General features: G+C 39.4%; 1 protein-coding gene across 1 annotated transcript in view; it reads left to right on the top strand.

The window, feature by feature from the left end:
* Positions 1 to 14,675, top strand: part of LOC107703559 (rapamycin-insensitive companion of mTOR-like) — a 26,149-nt gene that overhangs the window by 5,354 nt on the left and 6,120 nt on the right. Inside the window, exons 5-32 of the mRNA XM_016506237.1 lie at positions 595 to 726; positions 1,485 to 1,548; positions 2,236 to 2,362; positions 2,453 to 2,622; positions 2,906 to 2,973; positions 3,081 to 3,148; positions 3,497 to 3,579; positions 4,212 to 4,299; positions 4,412 to 4,502; positions 4,630 to 4,696; positions 5,003 to 5,083; positions 5,174 to 5,274; positions 5,383 to 5,548; positions 5,629 to 5,730; positions 6,283 to 6,329; positions 6,422 to 6,557; positions 6,719 to 6,918; positions 7,008 to 7,134; positions 7,288 to 7,452; positions 7,768 to 7,844; positions 8,554 to 8,632; positions 8,810 to 8,919; positions 9,023 to 9,110; positions 9,186 to 9,278; positions 10,764 to 10,870; positions 11,760 to 12,034; positions 13,031 to 14,066; positions 14,518 to 14,589. Of these exons, the coding sequence (XP_016361723.1) occupies positions 595 to 726; positions 1,485 to 1,548; positions 2,236 to 2,362; positions 2,453 to 2,622; positions 2,906 to 2,973; positions 3,081 to 3,148; positions 3,497 to 3,579; positions 4,212 to 4,299; positions 4,412 to 4,502; positions 4,630 to 4,696; positions 5,003 to 5,083; positions 5,174 to 5,274; positions 5,383 to 5,548; positions 5,629 to 5,730; positions 6,283 to 6,329; positions 6,422 to 6,557; positions 6,719 to 6,918; positions 7,008 to 7,134; positions 7,288 to 7,452; positions 7,768 to 7,844; positions 8,554 to 8,632; positions 8,810 to 8,919; positions 9,023 to 9,110; positions 9,186 to 9,278; positions 10,764 to 10,870; positions 11,760 to 12,034; positions 13,031 to 14,066; positions 14,518 to 14,589 (4,020 nt within the window). The remainder of the gene's footprint in view (positions 1 to 594; positions 727 to 1,484; positions 1,549 to 2,235; positions 2,363 to 2,452; positions 2,623 to 2,905; positions 2,974 to 3,080; positions 3,149 to 3,496; positions 3,580 to 4,211; positions 4,300 to 4,411; positions 4,503 to 4,629; positions 4,697 to 5,002; positions 5,084 to 5,173; positions 5,275 to 5,382; positions 5,549 to 5,628; positions 5,731 to 6,282; positions 6,330 to 6,421; positions 6,558 to 6,718; positions 6,919 to 7,007; positions 7,135 to 7,287; positions 7,453 to 7,767; positions 7,845 to 8,553; positions 8,633 to 8,809; positions 8,920 to 9,022; positions 9,111 to 9,185; positions 9,279 to 10,763; positions 10,871 to 11,759; positions 12,035 to 13,030; positions 14,067 to 14,517; positions 14,590 to 14,675) is intronic.

Here is a 14,675-nt window from a genome sequence, read left to right as displayed (position 1 = left end):
TTTATCAAAGAATCTTGAAAAAAAAAATTATATTTAAAAATATCAAGCAGCACAACTGTTTTCAACATTGGTAATAAATGTTTGTACCAAATCAGCATATTAAAATGATTTCTGAGGGATCATGTGACACTGAAAACTGGGGTAATGACTGCTAAAAATTCAGCTTTGCCATCACAGAAATAAATAACATTTTAAAATATATTCAATTAGAAAAGGGTTATTTTAAATTGCAATAGTTTCAGAATAGTATCATTTGTACTTTAAAGAATGCAGTCTTGGTGAGTGTAAGAGACTTCTTTTAAAAACATTAAAAAATACAACTTTTGAACAGTAGTGTATAAAATATAATCTCTTTTTTTTCTAGTTAACGTTCCCATACACAAGTAATCATTAGATTTGTTTTCATCATTTTTAATTTAAATGAAATGACTTTGTCCACCTCTGAAATGACTTATCTTGTCTTCTGCCTTAGGAGAAAAACATATATAAAACATTATTTCTCAGTGAATGTCCTGTTTTACTCTAAAACATGTGAAATAACTTTAAATGATATTGAAATGCAGTGTCATGTTGTCTTTTCTGTTTCTTTCACAGCCTCAGGTTGGCACTGCTCAATGAGGCTAAGGAGGTGCGGGCGGCTGGTTTGCGTGCTCTCCGCTACCTCATCAGAGACAGTAATATCCTTCAGAAAGTGCTGCGGCTCCAGGTGGATTACCTGATTTCCAGGTCTGTATGACATGTCTTCATAGCACTGTATGCAAGGCCAGTCATTTCAGCAGTTTAGTTCAAGTCTGAGCTAGGATTTTAACTGTTTCCATCAGAAACAAGACTTGATGTTAATTCATGGTGAGTTGTGGGGATGGGGCAGTCGGGGCCTAATGGTTAGAGAGTCGGACTTGTAACCCAAAGGTCGTTGGTTCGAGTCTCGGTACAGGCAGGGATTGTAGGTGGGGGGAGTGAATGTACCCTCTATACCACGACTGAGGTACCCTTGAGCAAGGCACCGAATCCCCAACTGCTCCCCGAGTGCAGCAGCAAAAATGGCTGCCCACTGCTCCGGGTGTGTGTTCACTACTCACTGCTGTGTGTGTGCACTTGGATGGCTTAAATGTAGAGCACAAATTCCAAGTATGGGTCACCATACTTAACTTCACGTCACTTTCACTTTCATCTCTTGTTAGTATCTGACAGAGAGAGAGTGAGAGAGAGAGGAGGAGCGAGTCTAATGTGAAGAGCTAGTCAAGTCCGGTTAAGGTCATTTTGAAGTGGTGGTACTGTAAGGATGTGCTACTTCCTCTGTCCTGTCTGAACACCCAGCAAGTCAGATCTTGGATAGGAAAATTAATCAATTAGAATGCATTTAGGGGTAATACTCATACTTCTCAGTGCAGATGTTATTATGGTTTAAGAAGCATTTCACTGCATTGACTACTAATGTTGACTGGTTCACATAATGTTGACTAATGTGACCTTTTGACCTTTAGGTGCATTGACATCCAGCAGAGTAATGAGGTGGAACGCACACAAGCACTCAGACTGGTGAGAAAGGTGAGATGTGAACACTTCCTGCTGTTTTGTTGTTCATTCAATACTGAAAAATATCACAGGAGTCCTGTTAAAAAAAAATCATTTAATTTAATCTTTACATTTCTAGATTTTTATTTTATTTTGCATGATTTTGTCATGCAGATGTTGTCTTGCATGCATTATCTGATGACATATCAGATGAATGAACAAAAATTCAATTTACCAACCTCTGTATTGTGAACAAATAAATGATGAATGAAACTATGATAAAAGCGGCCCCAGTAATATTCTTTTTCTTAATTGTTCTATTTCATTTAATCTTTATACTTTTAGATTTAATTTAATTCAATTTTACCTTTTATTTGACATGTTTCTGCCCTGCAGATGTCATTTAGCACACAATTTTTAATGAACTAGCTTGCTGCTAAAATTGAGTTTACAAAACTGCATTTTTTTGAAGAAGTAAATGAACAATGATAAAAACTGCACCCCCAGAATTATTCTTTTTATTTTTTTTATTTATTATTTATACTTCTAGATTTAATTTCATTTTATTAATACATGTTGCACTCAAATAAAATGAACTAAACAGGAAATCAAAATGTTCTCACATTATACACTGGGCCATTTCTTTAACAATGTTCAGTGTTCTTTTTGTCATGGACAGAAGTCCATAAGCTTTTTTTTTTTTTTACAATGATTTTCCAGATGATCACTGTGAACGCCCTGCTCTTCCCAAGCTCAATCACAAACTCCCTCATTGCTGTGGGTAACGATGGACCCCAGGAGCGGGACCGTATGGTTCGTGCCTGCATCGCCATTATCTGTGAACTTGGTAGGTTTGCACACTGATCAGAGAACTATTACGTATGAAACCGTGAATGTTTATGTTGACCTTATTTAATGTCTATGTTTGTGCGTGCAGCACTGGAGAACCCTGAGATTGTGGCAAAGAGGGGTGGTCTCAGCACCATCCTGAAGAATGTAATCGACTGCCAGCTCAGTCGCATCAATGAGGCTCTGATGACCACCATCCTGCACCTGCTCAATCACCCACATACGCGGCAATACGTTCGCTCTGATGTGGAGCTCGAGGTATGAATCTGTCTTCAACAATGAGCTTATCAGAAATTGTATTACTTCATTTTCCATAATTGTTTTAATTACTATTTATTTTATTATTATAAATTAAATAATATTATAAATTATTAAATTATTAAATAATATTGCGACCATTTTATTTTATTATTCATTTAGTCCTGTTAAGTTTGTCTTTAATTCAGCCTTACATTTTATATTACTATATGACATTTATATGTTTTATGTAAATTTGGTAAAAGCTGTTTTACAAGGTGTTTAGTTACTTTTTTTTTTCCAGCAAATCCTGGCACCTTACACAGACTTTCACTACAGACACAATCCAGACACGGCAGAAGGTCAACTCAAGTGAGTGTGCAGCTTTAAGGTCTTTCAGAGTAGAATTTGCCGTTGGTGACGCAAGCATGCAACTTTTATTGGCTGCATGTATGGATGTGTGGTATTTCTCTCTGCAGAGAAGACAGGGAGGCTCGATTTCTGGCCAGTAAGATGTCAATTGTTGCTTCCCTTCGCTCTTGGTCAGGTAAGCATATCTCAATATCTTTCAAAGAATATGTCAAGCATACAGGGCTCCATTTTTCACATTGTCTATTGAAAATGAACTAACATTCAATGCTTAAATTCCACTTAAATTCTGTGGAAAACTGCAAGGCTTTCTCTGGAATCCTTGTAGGGCCCGATTTCAGTCAATACTTTATTAAAATTGATTGTGTAACAGTGCATATCTTAAGATGATGCATCTAAAAAGAAGCTGGCTTATGTGCGCATGAATATTGTAATGCATCATGCATCTTTTAAATGGAATTTCATTGAAGTAGGTGTTTATTGCTGCTCAGACCAAACCTGTTGTTTTGTCCCACTGTACCTCCAGGCATCATTAATCTCTGCAAATCAGGCAACTCTGGAATCCAGTCTCTCATTGGTCTGCTGTGTATACCAAATATGGAAGTGAGGGTATGACAAAGGATATAATTAGAAATCTTGCAGTACACAGAGCATGCAAATCAAACAACCAGCATATTTCCTGTTTTAAAAAATTATTAGTTACGTAATTCATGTTTACAATTTATAAATGTAATAATAGGCAAATTAAATGTATACATGTAAGATTAAATCCATAAAGTGTGACGAAAGTTATTTTATTATTGAATTACTACAGATTTGCAGGTATGGCTTTGTATTTTCCTGCACATTGATTTTTTTTTTTTTTTGCAAGTAAAGAGCACTGTTGCATCCACACATTTTCTTTAACCTAATATTTACAAAAATGCTTGTTTAGTTTTCTTAGAATTTAATGCATGCAAAATATTGAGATTAATTCATGAGATTAAAAAGAGATTATTTCATGAGATTTATCACAAATATTTTAATGGCCTGTATTTTAAAATAAACATAATTGTATAAATAATAATAATAATTAATTATATTTTTAAATATTCTATTATTATCTGTATATGTAATAATAATAATAAAATTAATAATAATACATAACAAGCCCTAAATATTATACAATGAGATGTACATACAGAGTCAATGCTCAAGACTCATTAGAGGTACTTCATCACACTCTCTCACTCTCTTCTCAGCGAGGTCTGCTGGAGGTGATGTATGATATATTCAGACTCCCTGTTCCTGTGGTGACACAAGATTTTATAGAAGCTCTTCTCAGTGTGGGTGAGTGCTACCGCTGTCTGCTTCCAGTGATTAACATATTCATTTCCAGACATCTACCACATCAGAAGTCAACTCACACTGACAAGAATCATGTGTTCTATCCCCTTTCTAGACCCCAGTAGGTTTCAGGACAGTTGGAGACTGTCAGATGGCTTTGTAGCCTCAGAAGCAAAAATTATTCTTCCGCATAGGGCACGGTCCAGGTAAGAGCATTTGCTGGGCTTAATTAACTCTTAAACTGAGCTAAGTAATGAAGCCTCAGCAGATCAGCCTTGTATGCATTTAGCTTCAATGTCTTGACATGTGTTTGTGTTCTTTTTGTCCACCCAGACCAGATTTGATGGATAACTATCTCGCCTTACTACTTTGTGCTTTCATCCACAGTGGACTTTTAGAGGTAATATACCATTTTAAAATTGTGATTCACCATCATCTTTTCAAACATGAACAATTCTTGAAGAAAAGAAGCTGTGGTTCATTCAAGCAGTCATTTTTTATTCATCCTCGTGTTGTTTCAAACTTTTATGACTTACTTTCTTACATGGCCCACGAAAGGAGATATTTATGAATGTTCATGCTGCTCTTTTCCATGCAGTGAAGCATATCAAAACTGTCAAGCTCCAAAAAGAACAAAAAACCCAAAAATAGTCTGTGACAATATATATCGCAAGACTTCTGAAGCTGTGATGTTGTTTATTTTCAGGGCCTGGTTGAAGTGATCACGAGCAGTGATGATGGTGTTTCAGTGCGTGCAACCATCCTCTTAGGAGAACTCCTGCACATGGTATTATGCTCAAATCAATGCAACGGTGAATACAGCTTAATCTTGTACTATATCTCATATGACCTTAAATGGTCTTCGTTTTATTTTCAGGCCAACACCATTCTCCCCCACTCCCATAGTCACCACCTGCACTGCCTGCCCACTCTTATGAACATGGCTGCTTCTTTTGACATTCCTCAGGAGAAAAGACTGTGAGTTGCTGTCTTGTCCTAAATATCCAGAAACACAAATAGCACAGTGTCAAAGCTATGTGATTATTTCTGTGATTTGATGGAGCTGTGTTCGGTTGTGTTTTGTAGACAGGCAAGTGCTGCGGTCAACTACTTGAAGCGATTTCATGAAAAGAAGAAACGAGGCCCCAAACCCAATGGTCTTTACTTGGACCACATTATTCGCAAATCACTGGCTGCTCATTGCTGTCGGGACCAGAACCTAAGGCCCCAGAGGGACATTTTTGTCATTAAGGTACGTGCAGGTGACTGGAGGAAAGCATTTCTTGGATGTTTCAGCTTGGATGTGATCTACATTTTTGTTGTGTTCTTTAGGACACTGAGGAGGCCCTGATGATGAACCTCAGAGACAGTCAAATTCTAAATCATAAGCAGAATTTGGACTGGAACTGGGTCCTGATCAGTACCATACTTAAGGTAGGAGATTTTGGATTAAATTGTTGTTTTTTTAAAAGACAGATGGCTTGAGTACCGCTTTCTTCCTTGTGTCAATGGAATGCAATTTAAAAAAATATTTCTACTTTATAATATTTTAAAATGTAATTTTTTTTCCTGTGATGGCAAAGCTGAAATTTCAGCGGCCATTACTCCTGTTTTCACATGATCCTTCAGAAATCATTCTAATATGCTGATTAGGTGCTCAAGAAACATTTCCTATAATCAATGTTGAAAACAGTTGAATTAAACTGCTTACTATTTGTTTGTAAACCATTATTTGAAATGGAAACATTTTATCTGAAATATAATTTCTTGTAACATTAATGCATGCTTACTGAATAAAAGTATTAATTTCTTAAAAAAAAAACAACTTTTGAACCCTAGTGTATGTCTGATGAACATTTATATTTTGTCTTTTTTTTTTTAATTTAGCATGGCAATAAAGCACCAATGACATTTTTTAAATGTAAAAATCTAGTTGCAATGTGCAGTGTGGTATCTTTTCTAACTTGATTTTTAATTGTGTTTCAGTGGCCAAATGCCAACCTTCGGAACAACAAAGAGGAACAGATGCACAAGTAAGTAGAGTTTGGTTTTCTATTCTTAGAAATCTTCCTAATATTTTTTTGTCACCCATTCATTGCTGTAAATCCTACACTTTCTTTCTCAGGTTTGTGCGAAGGCTGCTGTTCTTCTACAAGCCTAGCAGCAAGCTGTATGCTAGCCTGGAGCTGGACCACAGCAAAGCCAGGCAATTAACGGTGGTGGGCTGTCAGTTTATTGAGTTCCTGCTGGAGTCAGATGAGGTGAGAAGAAAAGATATCAGAACTGAGCCTATCATGTTGCTCCGAACCTACAGTATATAACTTTCTTTCTTCCAACTTCTCCATTTGTGTTTCGCAGAAGAAAGAATGGCATGATAGATGACAGAATTTTTAATTTTTAAAGACTTTTCCTGTCTTCTCAGGATGGACAGGTGTATCTTGAGGACCTGGTGAAGGACATTGTGCAGTGGCTGTCCTCGTCCTCTGGGCTGAAACCAGACCGTAGTCTGCAGAGCAGCAGCCTCCTCACTACTCTCAGCCAGCACTACTTCCTATTCCTCGGCACTCTCTCTGCCCACCCCCAGGGTGTTAAGATGCTTGAGAAGTGCAGCGTCTTCCAATGGTTAGATTAGGAATGATTAGAAATGATATAGAGATACACAATATATTGGTATCTTCCAATATTAGCCTTTTTTCTAATTGTTTTGACAGCCTGCTGAACCTGTGCTCCCTGAAGAACCAGGACCATCTTCTGAAGCTGACCGTTTCCACACTGGACTATAGCCGGGATGGCTTAGCACGAGTCATCCTCTCAAAGATCCTCACTGCTGCCACTGACGTAAGAAACAAACCTACTACCCTTTGAGTACTTTTTTGTTTACCTTAGTGACATACACTTCGACCTAGCCGTGCTTAGCAAAGCATGCTGGTAAAAGCATTCCCCTATGGTAACAGATCTCTAATACAATTCTTGAATGTTATTTTGGCACAGAACTGCAGGCTGTACGCCACCAAGCATCTGCGGGTGCTACTTCGAGCTAACGTGGAGTTCTTCAGCAACTGGGGTATTGAACTGCTGGTGACTCAGCTACACGACCACAACAAGGCTGTCTCGGTGGAGGCTTTGGACATACTGGATGAGGCCTGTGAAGACAAGGTGAAGTCAATTAACACATAAGGGCAAAAGGGAGGATGTTATTAACATTGAGGAGATTAACTTGGCAGAAAGTCATGTTATTTAACTGAGCTTGGTCTAGGTAAAATAATAAAACATGTTGACGTTGGAGGCACTTGTGAATTGACTATGCTGTTCCAGTGTAGCTTTGTTCCAGGAATCTGTCATGAAGATCTGTAAACAGCCAGCATCTAGGTCAAAATCCCTGCCAGAGTATTAATGACTGACAGTTATATTGTGGCTTGTGAATACACGTCTTATTACATGACTGCTGTTTTTACTATCATGTCGTCTTAGGCAAACCTACACGCTCTGATTCAGATGAAGCCTGCACTAACTCACCTGGGAGACAAGGGTGTACTGTTGCTGCTACGGTAAAGCTCAGATATTCCCTGTATGACTACTCCATTTGACACAGGGGTTTGAAGGTGCACTACATATTTCTTCCTCATAAAAGATGTGCAAAGCAAAATGTTCAGCAGCCATTACTTCAGTCTTCAGTGTCATGTGATCCTTCAGAAATCATTCTATAATGCTGATTTGGTGCATTTTTTTTGTTATAATCAACGTTGAAAACAGATGTGCTACTTTTTATTTTGGTTGAAACTGATATTTTTTCAGGATTCCTTGATGAATGTAACATTAAAAAGAACAGCATTTATTTGAAATAGAAATATTTTGTTGTAAACATTGTAAACGGCATGACTGACGCAATTTAAAGCATCCTTGCTGAGTAAAAAAAAAATATATATAATCTTATTGACCATTTTGAGATCATATGAGCAGCCTTGTCTTGCCATTTACATCTCAAACTCTCAGAATATGTCTGTTATCTCTGACAAAGCACCTTTGACAAAACACGCAAGAGATTTTAAAGAATTGCCTGAAAAGTTTGTTTACTATCTGAGATTTTCAGCACTGGTCAATGCATTTTCTATTGTATTGTCCCACTTTTATCTTTGAAAGCACATGTTGTGTATTTTAGATACATTTTGTGAAACTCACTTGTAGTAAAGTTGAAAAGGGTCTGTTTTGCTTAAGAAACTGCTCCTTTTCATTTGATGATGTGGCATCCATTTCCAGGTTTTTGTCCATTCCGAAGGGGTTCTCCTATCTAAATGAAAGGGGATATGTCACTGAACAACTGGAAAAGTGGCAGAAGGTAATGTGTCTTTACCATTATTTTGCACTGCTAAAAGTGTTAGATTGTTTTATATACATCAATGAAATATATTCTGCACATTTTAATTTATTTGCCCATAGTACTTAAATTAGAATAAAGTATGCAAACTCAAGATTACTGTAGCCATTCTGTCCAATTGCTTTTGTTCCCCTGTAGGAATACAACATCAAGTATGTGGACCTCATAGAGGAACAGCTAAATGAAGCGCTCACTACTTACCGAAAACCAGTGGATGGTGATAACTATGTGCGACGGAGCAACCAAAGGTTTTTCTTGGAAACTTTATCCTGTACTCATCAGTAGCCTGTATTATGATTTGGAAGAAAGTCATCCAGAATTTTTTCAGTGTCTAAAATCTTTTTCTTTCAGGTTACAAAGACCAAATGTTTTTCTTCCTGTGCATTTGTATGGGCAACTTGTACACGATAAGACAGGCTGTCATTTGCTGGAAGCTCAAGTATGTGTTTTAAAATCATTACCCCAATGGTGATGTATTTCTTCATATAATGCCTCTTTTTTTGTCTCTTAACAGAATGTAGTTTCAGACCTGAGCTACACAGTGCGCTGTCCAGTGCTGGACAAATGGGATGGCATCAAACAGCTCAAAGCTGCTCTTTGGGCCCTGACTTTTTCCCATTTAAGCTGTCTGAGTTTGGTTTGTTTAAACCTACACATCCACACAAACTTACACCCAATTTTGAAGTAATGTTATATGATTGCAACAATGTCAAACAAGGGTGAATTTCACCTTGGCTGTTTGGGAGACATTATTTCCATTTGCACACGCTGTGAGGAGGTGCAGCAGAGATTCATTAGAAACTCAATATTCTTTATTTCTCCAGTTTATTCCCATCAGCAACCAAGAGTGACACCGCACGCTCGCGCACGTCCTCATCGCGCATCTCCACAGCAACTCGCAGCCAGGTTAAATCAGTTGTGAGTCTCACTGGGAGAACACACATTATCTCAAATAATTCCCCCCAACTAAAAAGCTTTTTTGTTTCGCCGTGACAGGCACAGAATGGGAGGGAAGCGCTCCATTTGCGAGTATCAAATAATGGGAGCAAAATAAAGCTTGTCTTTTTTCATTTGTCTCCTCTGATGAACTGATAAATATGGTTTGGCCTCTGGAGTATCATCTCCATTTGGATGCTTCCTGGCTCGCATATTGACATAACTTGGCCACAGAGTATCTGAGCTGGATTGGTTAACACTACTGAGCTTCCCAGGAAATGTTAACCTGAAAGGAAGTAGGAAAGAGGCTTCACTGGGCTTGCCTAGAATACTCAAACACCTGGGCTGTCAAGCTTTCTTGTTAATGTTTGATGGTATTAAAAGACCGCGCAACGTGCTGAGCAGGTGTGTTTCTACATTCCATGTACCTGAGTAGGAGAATGAAAGAGTGGGAATGTGATAAAACATGGAGCAGAGGGAAAAGAGCCAGGGGGGTGCCTTATGGGGTGTGTTTAAAAAAAAGAAATCTCTGGTTTTACTTTGAAGCATAATTGGCCACTTCACTACAGATGCAACAACGGAGGGTCCTTTTGCTGTTCTGTAAGCCTGCATGGAGATGGAGCGTTCGTGTGTGTATGTGTGTGTGTGTGTGTACCTGTTTTTCTATTCTAGTGGGGACTTAAACCTGAATACACACAGACTCATGGGGACTCGTGTCACGGTGGGGTAAACAAGCTAATAAATCACACAGAATTAAGTTTTTTGAAAATCTAAAAAATGCACAAAGTTTCGTGTAAGGGGTAGGTTTAGGTGTAGGTTTGGTGTTGGGCAATAGAATATACGGTCTATACAGTAGAAAAAGCATTTCGCCTATGGAGAGTCCCCACAAGGATAGCAAACCATACGTGTGTGTGTGTGTGTGTGTGTGTAGGTATATAATGACACAAATGTGTATAATAACATAGGTATTACAATGTGAACATTGTTTATGAGGACACTTCCTTTGTCCTCCACTTCCACTTCCTGATTTTAGAATTTGTCTTGTGAGGCTAAGACATGTTGAATTTTTTTTTCACTACTGTCTTTGTGGTAATAATTATCAGTAGCATTAGTAATATTTTTTTAAGTATAAAATCTTTACTCTGCTTGCTTCAAGGGAAACATTGGCACATCTAACTGGGGACTGAACCTGCTGCAGGAAGAGAATGTAATTCCAGATATCGTCGCTCTTGCCCATGACTGTGAGGTTCTGTCTATTAGGGGGTATGTGTTCTTGATTACAAGATTAGCCTGGCTGCATATGGCCAATAATGGTAAAATTTAGATATGGCATTTAAGTCAAATGCACAAATTAGGATTCAGGTGGGTAGTGCACATGTTCTGACATAGTGGCTCAAAAAAGCTCAAAAGAAATGGTGCTAATTTCAGCTCCATGTTTACAAGATGTTTGAAACTTTCATTTTGTGACCGTAACTAATTGCTTGGAGGAAAAAACAGTAAAGAAAAGATATCTGGGCCCAGTTTCACAAACGGGGCTTAGCTTAAACCAGGACTAGACCTTAGTTAAATTAAGATATTTAAGCAACTTTTACAAAAATGCCTTAGAAGAAAACATTACAGGTGTGTATTTTGACACGGAACAATGACACTGACATATTTTAAGATATGTCAGAGCAAGATATTTTCAGTTGAGACTGCTCAAACATGCATTTTAGTCTGGGACTAGCTTAAGCCCTGTCTGTGAAACCGGGGGCTAAAGTTATAATGCTAACATATAAAATAGCCAATGCTTCCTTTTTTATTTTTTAGAAAATGTGTGGTTCCACAAATAAAATGACAAAAATAAGACACTTGTATTGCAACATTTACTGGTTGCTATTGCACAGCTTACCCAACTGGGTTGACAAGACATAGGGTGACCGAAAGTTAACAGTAAATCCCTCTAGACACTTCTGTAGTTTCAAAATTACTTTCTCAGAAACCATTTTTTTGTGGGTTTGCATGACTCAGTGAATTGCGTCATACCTCCTTCCCGACTATTTGGCAATTTGCATTCTTTCGTTTTTAAACACTCTGATCTTTGTTTTCTTTTCGTTGCTTTTTTTTTTTGCCTTACTCTCATAATTTCTTTCATAATTTTCCCCTCTCTTAGGACATGTCTTTATGTTCTGGGACTTATTTCTAAAACTAAGCAGGGATGTGAGCTGCTCAAACTGCATGGTTGGGATGCAGTTAGGCACAATCGCAGACAGCTTTGGCCTGTGGTGCCAGATGAGGTGGAGCAGAACCAGAACCTACAGCAGCAGCAGCAACAGCAACAACAGCAGCAACCCCTCATCCACCTGTCCTCAGCACCCAGCACCCTCAGCCTGAACTCTGAGTCCACCAGCTCTAGACACAACAGCGAGAGTGACTCCACTCAGCCTAGTGAGTGCCGCTCCCATCCACTTATTCATGACTAATGGCCCTCAGTGCAACACTGTGGTTTAGGGTGTAGGTCCTTCTTACCACCTTTCAGATGGGCCCCATATCTTCTAATTTGAAGCATAGTTATCTCATATTTATCATTATTAGTGCTTAGAATCTGACTGCATTTTATTGCTGTGAAGGTGTGTTCAACATGGTTTCATTTGTCAATATTCAGTCTTTATTTCAACTACTGTACATGAATATATCAAGATGATTTGATGTAGCAAAGCAGTATAGCATATAGCACAAATGGTGCTTATCTAGCACCACGAAATCTTTGCGATCTCTTGGTCTACAAAATTTAGAGATGCTTTTTCCTTCCTCTTCTTGTTCTTCCTGTTCCTGTTCTTCCTGGTTGTGAAATTGTGTTGTGTAATTTCTTTCACATGCATTTGATTTGGAATATGATGAGACTTGTAGACTCTTTAAGTCAGCTCTTGGCTGAATTTATCTGACAACCTGGCCTAGACTGGCTGCAAGTGATGTGAAATGTTATCTATTTATAAATGATCTTTTGAATTTTAGAGTGATTCACTTCAAATAGTTAGAAATATCTTTAAAGCCATTCCCAGACTTGTAAGCGTCATCAAATTAGCACTTTGTTTTCAATTGCACCTCTTGATGTGCCAGATTCAGCTATAAAAAGGTATCTTTCTTTCTTAATGGAATGGTTGGGCCTACATTTATATACAGAGGTGCTCCAGACACGGCTTGGTAAGGCTTTGAAAGAGTCATGACTCATTATCTACCCACCGACTGGTTTTAGATGACTAAGCACAGTCAGTAATCCTGACTTGCATAGAAACTGGGAAAGGGGAAAAGTTTAGGCTTTTCTTGGCCCACACTTTAAAATAAACCTCACTCTGTACTTCTGCACACACTATGTAAATTTCATGTAGTGGTACCTTTTAAAAACATCTACAAGTAACACTGCCAAAATGCCTTCCTTTTCAGGCATGTACATCCTGGATGATGATAAGTTAGAAAGCTCTGAACTTTCAGAGGACCAGCCACTGTACTTCAGGCCCAAACTCCTAAAGGACCGCAGCCCCTTTACCATATTAGCTTCCAGTCGACTTGTCCGTAACCGCTTCCTCATCTCCCTTTCCGGAAAGAAACTCCGTAGTACCAGTGACCCCAAAGGCACTGGTAGCAGCAGTAAACTCCAGGGTGAGCCCACGTTAGGAGGCCTAAGGAGGATACGCACAGTTACAGAGCCCTCTTTATTCTCTCCAGTTCAGGGAGATGTCTTCAGTCCTGTATTTACTGACGGACATCTGCCGAAAAGCCCAAGTGTTAGTCTGGATACCTCTTTTGTGGGCAGCAAGACTTCGGAAACTCAGGGCAGCACATCTAGTATTGGGGAGCCGGAGGTGCATCTGAACAAAGCTGGAGAACGGAGCTCAGGTGTTGGAGACGCCCCCCGAGAGCAGACCAGTCGGGAAAGGCTGGCCGGCGATGGCTCAACCTCTGGGGGCGGGGCTCAATTTAAAAGTCGCAGCCAGAGTTTCAACACGGACACTACCACCAGCGGCATCAGCTCCATGAGCTCCAGCCCATCCCGAGAGACGGTGGGTGGCGTGGACTCTTCTACCATCGACACGGACTGTGTTAGCCTCAATACGGTCATTAGCACTCAAACTGTCAAAACACTTAACTCTCTCACGCCCCAGTCCAACCACCTGCCCTTGTCCAAATCTAACTCAGTACTGCTGATGCCACCAGGTTCCTCTCATACTTTGCCACGGAGGGCTCAGTCCCTTAAATCGCCCTCTGTCACGACCATTTCAAGCCTGACAGACTGTAGCTTCATGTACACCAGCCCTCGAGACGCATTGGGCTATGCTACTCTCAAACGACTACAGCAGCAGCGCATTCACCCTTCCCTTTCCCAAAGCGAAGCGCTCGCCTCGCCTGCCAAAGATGTGCTCTTCGCCGATGCCATCACTATGAAAACTGGCAGCCTGGACTCCAGACTCACACCACGCAGGTAAAGCAGATGGACCAGCAGATGGTGTGAAACTCTTTCCCTTTTCTGTCATTTACGTCACCCTTCGTTTACTGTTTCTTTCGCATGAAATTTTACACTTACACAACTTTCTCAGAAAGCATCCAGTTACCATCCTGCTCCAAAGGTTTCAAGATGTCTTGACTCAATGAACATTTCTCAGAAGAGTCATTAAGAGTTAAGACATTACAGAAGAAGTCATTCTTCTTTAGACTTCCTTTAATATTGTTCCGTTTTGGGATGCGGCTGTGGAAGATATCAGCCTGATAAGACCATAGTATTATAAATTCTAGAAATATCAATGTTAATCAGACAAGAAATGAGTATTAGAGTTCCCCGTTAATGTTACCATCCATATAATACAAAATGACACTCCTAAAAGCCCAGAATGAAGCACTGCTCCCTCTGGTCTGTTTCTGGTGGTCCCTCTCAGGTATACTAAAAAGCGCTTCAGATGTCTGGGCCAAGGTTCGAGCAGGCCCCATCACAGATCTCTGCTGCCACGGTGCGTGGTCCATCCCTAGGGCTGACGTTCCCCTCTTTCAGTTTGAACGTCCACTTCAGTCCATTTTTACAATACAAAAACCCTGA

Source organism: Sinocyclocheilus anshuiensis, unplaced genomic scaffold, assembly GCF_001515605.1.
Source record: "Sinocyclocheilus anshuiensis isolate Anshui unplaced genomic scaffold, SAMN03320099.WGS_v1.1 scaffold330, whole genome shotgun sequence".
In the NCBI taxonomy this organism is placed as follows: domain Eukaryota; kingdom Metazoa; phylum Chordata; class Actinopteri; order Cypriniformes; family Cyprinidae; genus Sinocyclocheilus; species Sinocyclocheilus anshuiensis.
Note: the sequence above shows the minus strand (reverse complement) of the source record. Positions and strands in the feature narration are given on the sequence as shown.